Source organism: Xiphophorus maculatus, chromosome 9 (genome assembly GCF_002775205.1).
Source record: "Xiphophorus maculatus strain JP 163 A chromosome 9, X_maculatus-5.0-male, whole genome shotgun sequence".
NCBI lineage: Eukaryota > Metazoa > Chordata > Actinopteri > Cyprinodontiformes > Poeciliidae > Xiphophorus > Xiphophorus maculatus.
This window is the reverse complement of record NC_036451.1, coordinates 24,839,989-24,856,481: the sequence shown is the minus strand read 5'-3', so window position 1 is coordinate 24,856,481 and position 16,493 is coordinate 24,839,989. Positions and strand designations below refer to the sequence as shown.

The 16,493-nt window shown below is 39.6% G+C and overlaps 2 protein-coding genes across 3 annotated transcripts in view; one reads left to right on the top strand and one right to left on the bottom strand.

The window, feature by feature from the left end:
- Nucleotides 1-14,844, bottom strand: part of gabrb3 (gamma-aminobutyric acid type A receptor beta3 subunit) — a 52,802-nt gene extending 37,958 nt beyond the window's left edge. The window contains exon 1 of the mRNA XM_023339986.1: nt 14,750-14,844. Within this exon, the coding sequence (XP_023195754.1) occupies nt 14,750-14,844 (95 nt within the window). The remainder of the gene's footprint in view (nt 1-14,749) is intronic.
- gabra5 (gamma-aminobutyric acid type A receptor alpha5 subunit) overlaps nt 1-16,493 on the top strand; it is a 32,752-nt gene that overhangs the window by 10,456 nt on the left and 5,803 nt on the right. For both annotated transcript variants that reach the window (XM_005804429.3, XM_023339988.1), the window contains exons 6-7: nt 260-342; nt 11,153-11,296. In XM_005804429.3, coding sequence (XP_005804486.1) covers nt 260-342; nt 11,153-11,296 — 227 coding nt within the window. The remainder of the gene's footprint in view (nt 1-259; nt 343-11,152; nt 11,297-16,493) is intronic.

Sequence of the window (16,493 nt, the reverse complement as noted above, 5' to 3'; positions counted from 1 at the left end):
TAGGTGGCGTCTTTTTTCCACCATATGAAACTCCACACCCCCAAAGCTGCACCAGCCTATTATTTGTAGCTGTGCAAAAGTTCCTCTGGTGGTTATTTATTGCTACCGAGTAGAAAAATAAGGATTATTTCTCTATAGTTTTACACAGTGTGTTTATATATATATTTCAGAGAAAAACAAGGTCATTATTATAAAACAAAAAAGTCATGTCACATCTCTGCGCAGTTTCTGAATCTGGGTGTTGGGCTTCCTCTTTCAGGCTCACCATCTCAGCAGAATGCCCCATGCAGCTGGAAGATTTCCCCATGGATGCCCACGCCTGTCCCCTTAAGTTCGGAAGCTGTAAGTTAACACACCTCCTGCCACACACACACACACACACACACACACACGGTGAGCAACTGCTTCTTTACAGGATGAAGGAAAGGAAAAGAAACATAAGCCATAGCTGGATGCATGAAGACAGTCGAACAGGAGCTGATTTGACATTGCTTGGGTTTCGGGGTCTTTATCAGCGCAGAGGGTGCTGCGCTGCACATGACGCAGCTCAGAGTGTTTGACAGCCCTCATCCCTCAGGTGCAGAGCTGCTGTGGTGGTGCAGGAGACAACCATTTAGACTCTGACACACTCCTCCTGATTAAGCCATTAATCAACGTGTCAGCGCTGCGGCCCGGCCTCCTTCGTTATCCCACCTCACCTCTGTTTACTGCAGGAAACACGTCATGCTTCTCCCACACGTTGCTGCATCAGAACTGCAAGCTTTAAATGATGGTTAAGAAATTTGAAGTGGAAGAAAAATTATACTTTTTTTTGTCTTTTTTACAAATGAAATCTGAAGGAATGGCATTCCGAATTGTAATTACAGCAGCGGGTCCTTTAGGGTGTGACTCTACCAGCCTTCCACATCTAAAAAAAATGTTAATTCATGCACATTCTTCCTTTTCAAAAAGGTCAAAACCAGTCAGATTAGAGACTCTCTGAAAAAATTTCATAGGTTCTCTCAGTTGAATTTAGAGTTGGACTTTGACTGAGCCATGAATAAGCTTTGAACTAACTGTAACTATGAAGTTAAATGTAGTTGTTGGCCACAAATTTTTTTTATCTCTTTTGCTATGAAAAATGCAAAAACGATTCTCAAAACACGATATTTAAATGAAAAACATTAGACTCTGTAAATCATTTTTAGATGTATGCTAGGCACGGCCCAAGCCTCTTTTTATTTATTTATTTTTTTTAATTGAAACCCTCAGATTTAGTCTACAAGCTAAAATAGCATCTCAGTGCTAAACATGTCTCAGCAGCGCAGACGTCACCCAACGCTAATGTCAGCGTCTACACTCCGAGTTTCCAAAGAAGATCCATGACTGATGGAGAGTTCCTGAAACACCTGAAAGCTGATTGGGTTTCAAGTGCACTGTGCACCGCTCTGATGGCGGATTAAAATGTAATGAATTACGGATGGTAAGGACAGAGCCTATGCTTGTTGTTATTCAACATTTTAAATAAGTACCTTCTCCTAGTGCCTTCACATGACCACCTGTGTTTTCTCATCTAAATGGATTCATTTAGCTTTAATTACTTCTTATACATTTTATGATAAATGTGGTTTCTGTGTTCTTAATCGTGTTCTTGTTTTGTCTTTATTGTTTGTAGAGATTGCTTTTTTTTTAATTGACAATATTAGCGCAGTGACGTCATTTTGACCTTGTTAGCATAACCTATGCTTTTAACAAGATAAACTGAGCAAATTGTCCAAAATGTCCTTTAGGCAAATTCTGGCACATTTACAGAAATGCCAGTTAATGTGTGATGTCCCTACCAAATGAAGTAAATTAAATTATCCAAGACACTCTTTCTGTAAACAAACATATACACACACACTCACACAATGGAAGCATAAAGAGCCTTCCACTCGACCTTTAAACTTCCAGTCGTACACTTTGCAACATCTCCTCGGTTCGATCCACAAAGCTCCAAAACAATCTGGGAAGTTCCTGCCTGGGAGGCTTAAGACGATCATTTAAGGTGTTCCCTGCCTCTGACGTGTGGAGGGTGATCCCGGGCCTCACAGGAATAGCATCACACCACATTTATCCCCTTCCACGCCCACTTTGGTCACCTCCACCCACAGCTGATGCCAGGCGGCGGCGGGGATAATCGGGACAGCCAACCGAGGCTCCTTTTCACTCTCTCTGTAACGCCGCCAGCGAGGCCCCTCATCGCGCCGCCTTTGCTCTTCATCTTAACTTTAAGCACACAGGGCTTTGCCCTGGTGGATGTTAGAGTCAGTCTGGCTGTAATTTCTGATGGATTACTGTCAATTCAGTTCACTTTATCCCAGTTGTCCAGGAGGTTTATGGTTCTTATAGGGAAAGACGGGATGACAACAGTAAAAGAGACTTCTCAGTTAGAAAATTGAATTTGCGCAATCTGTGTGTAGTGGATTGGATTGTAAATGGACTGAACTGCACTGTATATAATTGGATTTGAATTAAACCCGTTTCCCTTTTTCGTATGTCGCCCTGAGGTGACTCTTACCGTAATTTGGTGCCGCTTCAGCCGATCTGAACTCACCGAATGCATTTCCATCCAGCGGGTTTTTAACAACATCTCAAGTCTACGCATGACGCTCTTGAAAGAAATTTGATTCCGTTTTGATTTCCCAATTAACGATCAGAAACTGACATCATTTTCATTCATTTATGTAGGTGTTTGTCATTTTCATCAGAACAGTGGATAAACACGGAGTTAAAGTTAATTCTGAGCACAGCGACTTGCAAATTGACCTGTATCGCATTTTGTCCCATCACAAAACAAAAACATCAAGGTATCAAACTTTGATTCTATATGATAGACCAACAAAAACTTGTGCCTAACTGTAAACCCTAAAAAGTTTGGAGTACAAATTTCAACAATTTGCCTTCAAACTAAATTCAGCTGTTCTGTGAAGGCTTCAAAAGTTCACTAACAGCATCCAAAAGACTTTGGTGCTTGAAGGGAGAAATCTGAGGTAAAATGTTACAGAACGATGTTCAAACAGTCAACCAAAAACTGGAAGAGTTTGACACAAGTACAAGCCCAACAAGACATGGCGGTCGACCTAAACGGGCAGGTGAAGCATTAGTCAGAAAGGCAGCAAAGAGGACCAAGATAATGACCAGGAGGACTTATAGAAATCCACAGGTCAGGTGAGAAAATCAACTGAAAGGACAATTATAAGTGGCGTGTTTCACAGATCTGGCGTTTCTAAAAAAAACAAGCAGCAGATTGAAAGTCGTCGTCTTAAGCAAGTTGTAAGATTTTGCAGACATTTCAAAGAAGGCATTCGTGTGTGCTTGAAATCAAACGCTGTACATCGTCCTGAAGGCTACACAGTGTGGCATGGTGGTGGCAGCATCATGAAACAGGTCAGAGATAACACGTCGATTGGTGGAACTAAGAGCAATCCTGGAAGAAAGTAGTTTATTGTTGCAAAAGACCCTGAACATTACACACAGACCCACAATGTAGTGGCTTGGATTAAGGCATATTCATGAGCGAGACAGATAGATAGGTAGAAAGACTTGCAAGTCACTATAAGCTGCATTCACAGCAATATTCACTACATTTATACCTTGCAGCTTTGAGATAAGTGTACACTCTGATACATTAAAGGTGGGGACCAACATGTCTTGTCACAAGACGTCTTGCATTGGCCATAAAAGGACGTGTCAGCTAAACTTTGAGCACAGATACCTCGGCAATCTGCGGTTGTGTAGCTGTAAAATTTGCTTGGCCGTATATTCTGTTTCCTCAAACTCCATTAACCTCAGCTAATCCTTTGACCTAATGGACAGCACTCACCCAGGAGCTCAAGGCTTTCAAAGCAAAAGTAGACCTGTCCTTTGGCGCTGAGTTAATCACCTTTCATGGACTGAACTCTGCCTCTATCCCCCTCATTCTCTTCCTGCTGTAACTTGTGTCTCTCAAACTACCTAGTGATTTATAAGGCAGAGTTTGAGAGGCATAGAAGTGCTTGGCTCCAAACATATTGTGAGGAATACTTCCATTTACGTCAAATTTTGGTGTCGTGGTTCATTTTAGTTGATGCTAATTATTCCCTCTTAGTCTGCACATAAGAAGGTGGCTGAGGGAAGAAAATAAATCTAACACACATGAAACGCAACTCGAATACTGATCTGCCTCTACCTGCTGGTAGCTAAAGTCTGTGCTTCATTAAAACAGTCCCTCGCAAAAGTATTCGAACCCTGGAGTCCTTTACCGTTGTGTCGGTTTACAACCACAGACTTAATGTTTTATTTAAAGTTTATTTACAGATGAACACAAAGTAACACATAATGGTAAAGTAGAAGAATTGGGTTTTTCTGGGGGTCGGGGGGGTTACACACAAAAAAGTGAAACGTCTAACTAAAATATAGAGCAATGGAAGGAGCATAGCTAAACTTCAAAACCTACAAAAACTGATGGGCCGAGCAGGGAGAACATTATTCACAGAAGGAAAAAAGAGACTCAGGGTTATCTGAGTCTCTTGGATGATAAATTGTCCCAGTAATTATTGCATTAACAATAATGTTGTTGTACTGAGACCATTTTAAAGTAATTTGGTGCAATGATGCAAGTTGTTTCTCTCGAAGACCAAAAGACTTTTGACCAAAAAAAAAAAAAAAACTTCACAAATTTTGTAAAGAATACTTAAGAGTTAAACTGGAAGATATTTTAAGTATATCATATAAAACACAGCAACCTAAAACAATAACTAAAGTGGAAACTAAAACCAATAACAAAACCAGAAATAAAACGCACTATGAAATCTCAGTAAACAAAATTGACCTTCGATAATATCGAAGTTCATTTTAATTTATCATGCGATTAATTGATTAATGCTTATTGAGACAGGCTTACGTCAGAGATCCACAAAACCGGTGAGTGTATCTGTTGGCTTAACTTTTTGCGTCTGCCCTTTACAGCACAATGGCAAGAAGAAAGCCACTGTTGAAAGAAAACCATGTGAAGTTACTTTACAACAAAGGAAGCATGTAGAAGATGAGAGCAAAGGCAGGCAACAAACAAAGTGCTGCGTTTTGCACATCACCACAGCATGTCATTCTCACAGTGAAGTATGGTGGGGAAAGCATCATGAGTGGAGGAAGCTCTTCCTAAAGAGAAGCAGGGAAGCTGGTCAGAGTTGAAGGGCAGATGGGTTGACCTTGACTGTATGTAATCAACTTGCATGTTTAAGGTCAGTGCCTTGAGCTAAATCCGATATAGAATTTAGATAAGATAAGATAAATCTTTATTGTCATTGTCACAAGGACAACGAAATTCAAAAGGTGCCATCAGTCGGTGCACATGCCCAAAAACAAAAAATAACTGTCTCACAATTCACACACAACGCAAGAATCAACAAACAACTGGCAAAAAAAAAGAAAAATAAGAACAGCCACATTCTCACATACATCATTTATGATGATTAATGGTTGTTTTTGATTGCATTTAGTTTTGTTATTGCTATCGGGTAGAAACTGTCTCTGAGACGGTTGGTTCTTGTTCTGGTTGCTCTGTATCTTTGTTACAAGACCTGACAACAATCATGATAGACCAGCTTTCTGTTGGTGTCCAATGTACATTTATGACATTTAAATTTTAAGGCAGATGATTAAACACAAGAACAGTGCCAAAGTAGTGAATAGGATGGAAATATTATGGATGCATTACTCAGGAAACAAACCAAAACTTGTATTCTTTTATTATAGCATCCAAAGAGTGATTTCCCCCCAAATAAAGATTAGTATTAGCTCTATGCTATGTTCCTACCATTACAAAGTTGCTTGGAGACTTTATGTCTCCATAAAGTAGTTCAAACAGGCTAGGTATCACAGTAGTTAAACATGCTAAACTACTATAAACCTAGCATGTTTAAAGTAGCTTAAACAGGCCAGGAAGCCCAGTGACATGAGACGCTTTTTATAAGTTCTGCTCATTAACGTAGCACTGCTCTGAATATCTGGTGTAACTGGTAAACTTATCCTGTAAGCTGTTATACCACTAAAGCTTTGGGTCAAACTTTTAGAATAACATAAATCTGGTAAATAGGCAACTTTTTACATTATTTGGGACAGCTAACAATAGAGCTAGCTGCATCCTGCTAGCTTAACTAAAGGTTTCCGGAAACAACTTATACAGAGGTTTTTTTTTTTCCTTTTATAAGGTTTGTATTCTTTATGAGGAAAATTAGAAGGAGAAAAAAATATCAGAAACATCAGCTGTCTTTGTCACTTACAGAAGGCAAATTGTTTCCATCAGGATGTCAGCACGTTAACATGGCAGTACGACTCTGCTACCATGAAATATAACATGGAGAAAATGTAAGACAGACATTTATCCTCCAGTGAGGGCTAAATATGTCACATTTGTGGCTCTCAAGCTGTGCTACAGGAACCATTGGTTGTAGTTGAAATGCTTAACTGATTTAATATTGTAAAAATAACCATATTTATGTTAATATTGTACATATTTCTTACATTGTTTGCACTGTTTTGGAGCTGGCTTTAATCTCATTGGTCATGTATACAGTGACAAATAATAAATTCTGAAATTTTAGAATTTAACTTTATTTATTAGCTGTTTAAATGCAAGTGAATTAACTGTGATGGCAAACAACTTGGCAAGAGGAGCATAAAAGAGGAGTTGTTTAAGCGTCATCATTGCTTCAGAAATCTTTCAGGGGTTACTGTGTTCCTGAAAGACATTAGTTCCTGAACCTAACTTAGAGTTTAAATTTAGTTCATGTTGAGAACAAAATCTAACCAGGAGCATGTTTTGGTGGCAACTAATTACCTTTAAGGTTGTCATATCAAGCCTAATGTAATCTAATTTAACCTCCCATGTTTTATGTTGTCATTTGCTAAATGATATGGTTATTGAGCATGCTAAGGGCTATTAGCGATGCAAGCAAAAACCAATTTATATCTTTGTAACTTTGCCTTCAGACACTGCAGCAACGCCTCACAGAATGAAATATTTCGCAAGGTAAATCTTCAAAACTGAGGCTAACACAGGTGTTATATGCAAGGGAGCCATATTGGATTTTCAGATTGGAGAGTTGAGATGGGAATTTATCCCTAACGAACCTCTGATTTACTTTTCCAATTTAAAACCTGGAAATGTCCATTTGTGAGTAAACATGGATTGCTTAATTAACTGCATAATTTAATTGACAGTGTAAATGGATAAGAACAATTATGTTGCTGTTTTTGTTTTGTTTGTCTTTTAACAAAATTATCGTAGTTCAGTTTTAAAACGTCTGTCAATACCATAGACAGATTATGCATGACAGCATGTTTTTTTTTATTATTATTCTAAGCCTTTAAGAACTGCTGCTTGGAATCTAACACTCTTACCTTTATGATTCTAAATGGCCACAAAACTGGTGCTTGAGCCAAAACAGGGATGCTGGTCTGTTTGTCCAGCCTCTAACCATGCTGCCAAGCAAGACACCATGTTGTCACTTTTTACTAAAGCTAAAATTTTTGTGTGTTTACATAACCACATTTATGGTTAGGTAAATAAAATGATTGTTAAATCTGAAATAAAAGGATTAAAAGCGATGCAACCGATCCCTGCACAGAAAAAACAAAACGTGAAGGAATTTGCCCATTAATTAGCACGTTTAGCATTTCTCTTATGAGCAGCATAATGTCTCGTAGAAGGCAGGCCGTGAAAGACTCTGTCGGCTGATTGTGGAGGAGCCGCTGCACCTGCCTCGCTACGCTGACGCCGCGCTTCGACTCTTTTGTTCCCAAGTTCATGGCAAAACAAAATTGCAAGCGATGCGAGCTGCGAAACGAGACTCGCCGCCTCATGAACGCGCTCCAAATCCATGAACGTTGACCTCTTTCTGCCCCAGCGGTTCTGAGGCGCACTTTGCTGTACTTGTCCAGAATTTGTGGTGAAGCGAAACTTTTCACGGATTATCCTAAACGTGTCATTTTAAGGCTGAGTGATGATCACCTGACACAAAACAAACGAGGGAAATTAAATCATGTGCTGCTTTTTATCTGGTCTACCATTCAACAGGCCCAAATGCTTTGTAGGTCAAGACTGCGTCTTATTTGTAGTGCAGATTGAAGACGCGTTATGTAATGGCTTAACCCAGGAGTCTACAACCTGCAGCTCTAATGCCGTCCCTTCACACTGACTATTAATAACTTTGACCAAACGTTATATAGAAATAGGTACATGAAGGCCAAAGGAAGAACTTAAAGCAGCTTGGCTATTTTTAAATGTAATGCTTTAGACATTTTTTGCATGTAGACAACTGAATCAGTGAAATTTTGAAAGGCATATTTTAATTTATTAGGCCTTTTGGAGTCATTAGGCTGTAAACTATAGACATTACTCTTCAGTTAGATGCTTATTTTTTCCTGCCTTTTATGTTACTATTAGAACTTAAGTGACTTTGTGAAAGGGTATGATCATTATTATTATTATTTTTTCTTTTGCTATTTATTTTTCTGTTAGTTCATAATGGCCGGGTCTGCTTTCCCTCTCACAACTTTCTGTTTTCGGCCACCTCTACGTTCTTACAACTGAAAGGTTAACTGAACCTTTTAGTTCAGTTAATATTTGCAAAGTTATACTGTTTTTTTTAGCTAAAGATATTTAGCAACATCAAGAATTAACGTATAGTTCAGCTCGAAGCAGTCAGATAACTTTATAACAATTTATTTACATTTATTTATTAAATTTGTAATTTCCATGAAATTAAGTATTTTTAATTTACTTTGTAAAAAAAGAACTTACTCCACCTTAAGATCCTTGAGGACTCTGGTGTAACTTTAATTTATACAATTTGGGAATCAGAGGGAAGATAAACGTGAGACTATGCAGAAACATTGTTTCAAGGTCTACTGTAGACATTTTGCATTTGTTTTTATAAGTCCTGCTACAGCCTCTTTTTCATTAAGATGGTAAATCTTAGCAAACTGACAACAAGGCTAACACACCATTAATGCAGTTGCTCTAATCCATCACGTTAAAGATGTCACCGTTCAGTTCAATACGACAAAGAATGCTAGACACCAATCAGCACTTCCATTCAGAGGAGGGGATAAACATTTGTTTTTGTCACTACAACAGGAAATTAAATGTTCAAGACATTATTTAGAGCACTCCACACCAAAGCAATGCAAATCCAGCTGGTAACAAAATTGGCCGGTATAGTTTTTCTCAAGGTTTTGGGTTCCAGATTATGTACAACAGTAGAGAATAAGTGGTTATTATAATGTAAAATGCAATAGCAGGTACGGCTATTTTTCATCTTGAATGAAGCCGAGGGAAAATGAAGGAAAACTTGACTGTTTTACTTTTGTACTGTTTTATTTCAATTAGATGCCTTCCAACCTAAAAGCTTACAGCCTCTTGCTTTGCTTTCCTCGGTTTTTGAAGGTTTTCTGTAAGTGATGCAGCTGGACAACATTAGTGATTTTTATTATATATATATGTATATATTTTGTTGTTGTTGTTTTTTAACTGTTTTTCTTAATTCAGTATTTTAACAGAGCATTTCAGCTGGATGTTCCTACAGTCAAATAAGAATATTATTTGCACAAAATCTGGACATTTTTTTTATGGTAGTTGTGAGTATATTTGTGAAGCTAAGAGTAAATATCCATGACATTATTGCGTTTTAAGCTCCACGTCAGGGCAGCAGGATGGATCGGCATTAATTCATCTGCTGAACACAGGATTAAATATTACAGCGCACCTGTAGTATTTGAAATTTGTGAGAAACATACCCGTTACATAATGACGCTCACGTAATACATCATTCATCGAACTTTATTTTCCCTCAAAGGATGCTCCTATGGAGCATGTAAATATATAGTGAACACACACTGACATTTGGAGAGGTGATTTGCAGCTGAGTTTTTATGTAACGTCTATTAGTGGAGGAGGTGACGCTAATATTGACACAACGAAATCTTAGATGCTGTTAGTTTTTGGCTTAAAGTAAGATTTATCCAGCGGTAAACCACAACATAACAAGAGAATCCTCTCATAAGATAAACCCACAAGTTTTGTTTTGTTTTGTTTTATATTATTGAGAGTGGAAGAAGGTTGATTTGTTAATATTGTTGGGTTAATATTCTACTGAATGATATGAAGTCAACCAGGGTTGCACCGATTCACTTTTTTCCACTTTGGATACCGATACAGACCCCTGAGGTTTAGTATCGGCCGGATCAGGAATATTATATAATATCAGGAATATTACCTATAAACCAGGCCTGTCAGTCACAATAAGAAATTTTGTTTGATGACAAATTATCCCACTAATTATAGCAATAAATGTCGTTTTGAGACCATTTTCAAGTAGTAGACCGATAATGGGCATAATAATGCAAGGTCACCCTCTTAAACATTAATAAAGTTTAACTTCATAAAGGACTCAACACTGGAGCCGGAAGACATTTTGAATATTCAAAATAAAAACACGACAACCAAGAACAAGAAATGAAATATGGGGGGGGGGGGACAAGAAACATTACAATCACAAACATAAATAAAATGGATTATGGAGCCTCTGTGAACAAAACTGTCTTTCAAAAAATATGAATTATCCGAATGTAAGCGATCAAGCTCATTTTAATTTATCATGCAATTAATTAATTAATTGCTTATTGTGACAGACTTACTGTAAACCTGTTGTGCTTTGGTGGAAGGACAATTCATTACTGCAATAATGATGAACTATTGCAATAATATCGCAGCATGGGAAAATATTACACTACATTAGTGGTTTTATCCAAACGTATATTAAGGTGTTTTTAAGAGAAAACCTTGCCGCTGAGCTCACCAGTCTGACTCTCCTTGCTCCTTTTTCCACTTGTGTTTGTGACTCTGCATTGCTGGCCGCAGTACAAGACAGCGCTGCTGTAAAGCAGGTAACCCTTTGTGGTAGAGAAGCTTTTAGGTCAAAATAGGTAACGCGATTAATCTTCACTATCGTAAGCGATCAATCGTATGCGTTAACGTCGACAGCCTTAGTCTAAACACAATCCTCACTGACTCCATGCTTCTGTATGGATTTGACATTGAGCAATCCACATATTCGATTATAAACCTGTAAGAATGTCTCCTCTCTCCTAGATGCCTACCCTGTCTCAGAAGTGATCTACAAGTGGACTGAGGACGCAGCCAAGTCTGTGGTGGTGGCAGAGGAAGGCTCGAGGCTCAACCAGTATCACCTGATCGGCCAGACGGCGGGAACGGAGGAGATCTACACCAGTCGGGGTACAGCGGACAAACCGCAAACTCACTCCAGCTGTAGAGCTTAGAACCTGGCCTGGTGTCCAGTTCACTGGGCGCATGCTGCTCTGCGAACAAAACTTTCCTGTTAACGAGAACGGCACGTTGGATGAAGTATGTGGGAGCATTTATGGTCTCCTCGCCCTTTTCTCAGTTTTCAGTGTTTCTCAATTCCAGTCCTCAGGCCTCCCTGCCCTGCCTGTTTTAGGTGTTTCCCTTCTGTTACACACCTGGATTGAATCTATGGGTGATCAACGGGTTTCTGCAGCACTTGATGGTCATGCAATCATTTGAATCAGCTGTTCAGGAATAGAGGCACATCTAAAACATGCAGAGCAGGGGGGCCTGAGGACTGGAATTGAGAAGCACTGGGTCGACGGCCATGTTTTGGTAGGTTGGTCGCTGCGCCGCTCTCTGTCTGCTGATGGATTGATCGGCGTTCTGTGAGGTGTTCAAAGCGCGGGACGTTGTTTTGTAACATAAAACAAACTTCTCCGCAACTCGCCCTGGTGTGTCAGCTGCGTTCCTCGATCTCTGTGTCGCTGTACAGAACATGCATGGAGATTAAATGGCACACAGGTGAACTCCACTTACTGATAAGGGGATTTCTGTTGGTGCCAACGGATTCATTTATCAGACTGAAGAATGAATATAAACGCACCCCACACTTTTCTGGTTTACATTGACGAAACATTTTTAAAATTATATACCCAGCACACAACAAACCAAAGAGGATGTGTCATGTTTGGAGAGAGGAAAATCTCCAAGAGCAGCTCTTTCCTTGACCTTGCACTTTGCCTTGCTGCTTCTTGGCCCCAATAACCTGCTGCCATTGCTGGAACATTACATCCGGGTTTATACCACTGTACTCTAAAGCAAAATGTTGAGACACTGAAACAAGTCTTTGGAGAAAATAGGCCAAGCAGTAAGACAGTGAGCCTAAGCACACAGTTTAATCTGCCAAAGAATGATTAAAGAATACAGTTTATATTCTTATGTGGGCAAATCAAAGCTTTGACCTCAATCTAATAGAAATTTCCCTTAAGAAGCTAAAAGGAGCAATTTTACACCCAAAGACCCGTAAACATCCCATTGTTTGCTGTGGAATAGTGAGCTAAAATCATTCAGAGCTGCTCACGTCTGGTAACTGGTTTACTGGGGCGGTCCAGTTCACGAGTGGAATCATGGCACAATGTACAAATTCAAATAATTTTAAGACTTTAAGACTTGGGAGCTAAAGCCTTTCCTCTGCGTACATCTCCCAGAATGCTGTGCGGTTCTGGATTGGAGTTCAGTGAAATTATTGAACATTCCATCAGATGCATTATCTATTGGTATATTGATGTAGATATCTATTGTTGTTGATTTATTCCTAAGCATGTGTCAAACTCAAGGCACATGGGCCAAATCTGGCCCACAATACCTATTAATGTGGCCCCACTAAACTCAAGATGGCTGCGTAAATAGAGCCATCAAGATAACAGATGTCTGCTTAAATGTTATTTTACCAGTCAAATCCAAGCTGGGTTTTTTTTTTTTATCTGTATACTGCCACATTACATCACTGTGAAAAGATGTTCAGTAATATTTAACACTCTCTGAATACAGAGACGGCTATTTATTATTTAGGGCTTCCCTCAGTGTATTATAAGCCTGGCGGGCCATCAGGCTTTACTTAGCCCCCCAAGGCTAAGTATTGTTTATGTTTATTTTTATACACCAGTAACAGTGATAGCAAAGATGGGTTAAAGAGTTTCTTTGGTGAAACGGTTGGAAGCATATTTTTTACATTTCTTGCCAACTTTAAACATTTTTAAACACAAATTGTAACGGGCCGCTGAACGCCCTCTACCGCCTGTACCACCGGACTTAGAAAGTTTTTTAGGGGAAACCCTGTTACTGCATTTTAATGGGTTTTGTCCATACAGTCTGCCACAACCGAGTATTTCAGTACCTTCAGAATATACCATATTGATCCTCAAGAGGAAATTGCTTATTTGTGGACAAGCTATTCACATTGCAAAGTGTGAAATATTAGCAAATACAAACAAAGCAATTTGTAACATAAAGTGTATAGCACAAGTGTGAAATTAGAAAGGATTTTAAAATGACCTAAATATAAAATAAACAAAATGAAAGAAGAGCAAGAATGTTCATGGAAATATGTGACTATAAACGAGTCCAGAGTAAACTCCAACATAAAGACATTCAGAGTTTTGTAGTCTGTTGGACACAAGCAGGAATGATCTGTTCATGATCTTGACACTCCTACCGCACAGCAAAAGTTTAAACCAAATGTAAGAACACACATATTTGTTGAAAATGGATTCAATTGTTCCACATGTTGGATGTGATAAAAATCTAAGTATTTTAGGGTCACCGCCTTTATTCAAAAATGTGGGATAATGGGCGAGAACTTTGAGGAAGTAAAGCAGCCAGCTTCCCCCCCATTTTCTCAGTCGCTCAGCAGTCGTACAGCAGCTCCGGCCTGGACGTGGCTTTTATTATCATCGTTACGCTCCGCGTTATTGCAGCCTGCTCCGTTAAAGTTGCTGTGGAAAGGAAATGTTTTCAAATCAAGCTGGATGAGGGGCAGGAGGAGGGGTGGGGGGAGAGAGAAGGGACAATGAATGAATCTCCAGGATTTGAGCGCGCCTCCCACACACAGCCAGCTGTCTCTGGGGCTGTCAGGAGGAGAGGTGGCAGACGCATGGAGGGGGCGGGTGGGGTAATGGGGGAGGGGGACAAAAAAAAAATCACTTATCCGTGGTCTTAGCCACTGGGTCTGTAGGGTTAATCCGTATGCAGGCCCATCAGTTGTGCTTTTACCGAGTGACATCACAGCGCAGGGATTGGCTGCTGTGGAGGCGACGGAGGGGTTGGACAGCATCTGCTTAATTCCCTTATGTAAAAATAATACTTTTGGTTTTTGGTTGTTACTCTGTCACAAAGGAGGAGGGGAGAGGAAGAGGGGCTTCCCAAAGATGTAAACAGAGGTGCTATACCCCGTTTGATGTATGAAAGAAACACATTTTATGATCACACGCATTAAATCGGAGACAAATCTGTTGCGTGCTCACTGGGGTGGGAAACCCTGGATCAGAGCAAGTTCTGAAGAGTGCGGTCCGTTTGCACACGTAGCAAAACGCTATCTAAAAAGGGAAGGCGAGTCACCCGGAGTTAGCACGCGCTTAATTAGCTGAGCTAATCTGGAGTTCAAACCCTCCTTAGCGGGCCCAGAATAGCTCAGCAGTGTGCTGGGCGCACACGTGGTGGCAGTGACCCCCTGGTCTCACCGGTTCAACCACACTGGATGCAAATACGGCTGCAGGAGCATAAGTTGTGATAGACGAACTTCTTTTTATTTATTTGGTTTTTTTAAATGCATGATATTGCTTCCAGATCACAGCTCAACAGATGACATGGATCTGTACTCACCAGTTGACCAGCATGGCCGCGTTGTTCTCCGCTATGAATGGTAGCTCCCCACAGACGCTCCAGAACCCAAACAGTAAAATCCACCACAACCGCATTTTTTGTTTTTTTTTGTTTGTTTGTTTACACCCGAGAGGCTTCCATCCACTTTCAGTCCCAGAAGGTTCAGTCAGGTCAGGTCAGATCACAGCAGAGACCCCCACGCCGTGGCCCCCCAGAGCGGGTCTGCAGGCTAACAGTCCACAGAGTGAAGGCAACCAGGGAACTCCTTTCACCGAAGACATGATGCCGCTTGTTGCATCGCTCGCACCGTCCAAACTTTGCTCCCGTCCCGTCACGTCCCCCCCCCTTCTCGCTCGCTCTCCTTCACCCTCACTTCGCACCTGCATGCAATCAGCGCCGCCGAGCCAGGTCCAATTCGGCGTTCTCGCTCTGGCGAGGCGAGGATGAACGTCCCCAATCAAGAGTGGCCCGGCTTGACAGAATGGGATGGACTGTGTTACACACACACATACACACACGTACGTGGTGCTTGCACATCGAAAGAGAGAGAGAGTGCAGATTGTGACAAGGGATTAGCGAGACAGAAAAATCCGACTTTGCCAGGAGAAAGCAGCAGTCATCTGTGGATTTTCTATAGTTTATCAGACTCGGCGGCTCGACAGGATTTCACAAAACAAGGAAATCATTCAAATGCAATCTTCACTTGATTAACAGGATACAATGATATTTCTCCCCCCTCCCTCCCTCCCACAACCTACTTTTTCTTTCCTTGTAAAAATAAATATATCACTCATTTAAAGGAGAGAACTCTGGTCAATGTCAAATAATATGACAGGAAAGCAGATATTTAATGGCAGCAAGTGCAACACAATTTAATAAAAAATAATAATAATAAAAGGATAAAGCGGCCTTGTCGTTGTCGCATTCGGAAAACATCACAAATGGTGTCATAAATGGGATCACCACTGTCACTGTAAGTGATGGTACTAAGAAATATGTGCTGATAAAGAAATGTGTGGGGTTTTCTTTTGTATAAAACCTAAACAAAATAAAGCAAGAGCAACTTTTCTGTGAAATTCAGTTTACTAATAAAGCTCCAGCTCACAACAAATGTTGTCTTAGGGCACTTTGCATGAAAGTAGTCAATTCAATCCAATTCGTATGAATCGGCTTCATACGGTCCAGTTTCTTCTTGGTTGCCAAACAATTCAACCAAATTCTGTTTATTGTTCACTTTGGTAAAAAAAGAAAAAGAAAAAGAAAGAAAGAAAAAAATAATTGATAAAACAATAAATTGTAGCTGATGATGTTTAAATACCGAAACACATTATTATTATTATTATTATTATTATTATTATTATTATTATTATTATTATTATTATTATTATTATTATTATTATTATTATTATTATTATTTATCCGCCGTTAGTGTTTCTTTAAATATCACTTCATTTGAAAAATGTGATGAGATTCAGTTACTGTGTACTATCCAACAAAAAAGAAAAATAAATCACAATTTTAATAGTGAAATGCTTTGACTGCAGCAATATGCTGTCACAACTATGCAATCTATTGCCAAAATTTTTTTTATCATCACTTTTATCTTCATTGCAATGAGGGCTGGAATAATTAATCGGATTAATCGTGATTAATCAATTATTGAAATAATCATCAGCTAACAGAAAAGAAAGCCTATTCAGGGCAGTAATTAGGCCAAAACTGTGTAAAAATATATATATAAAAT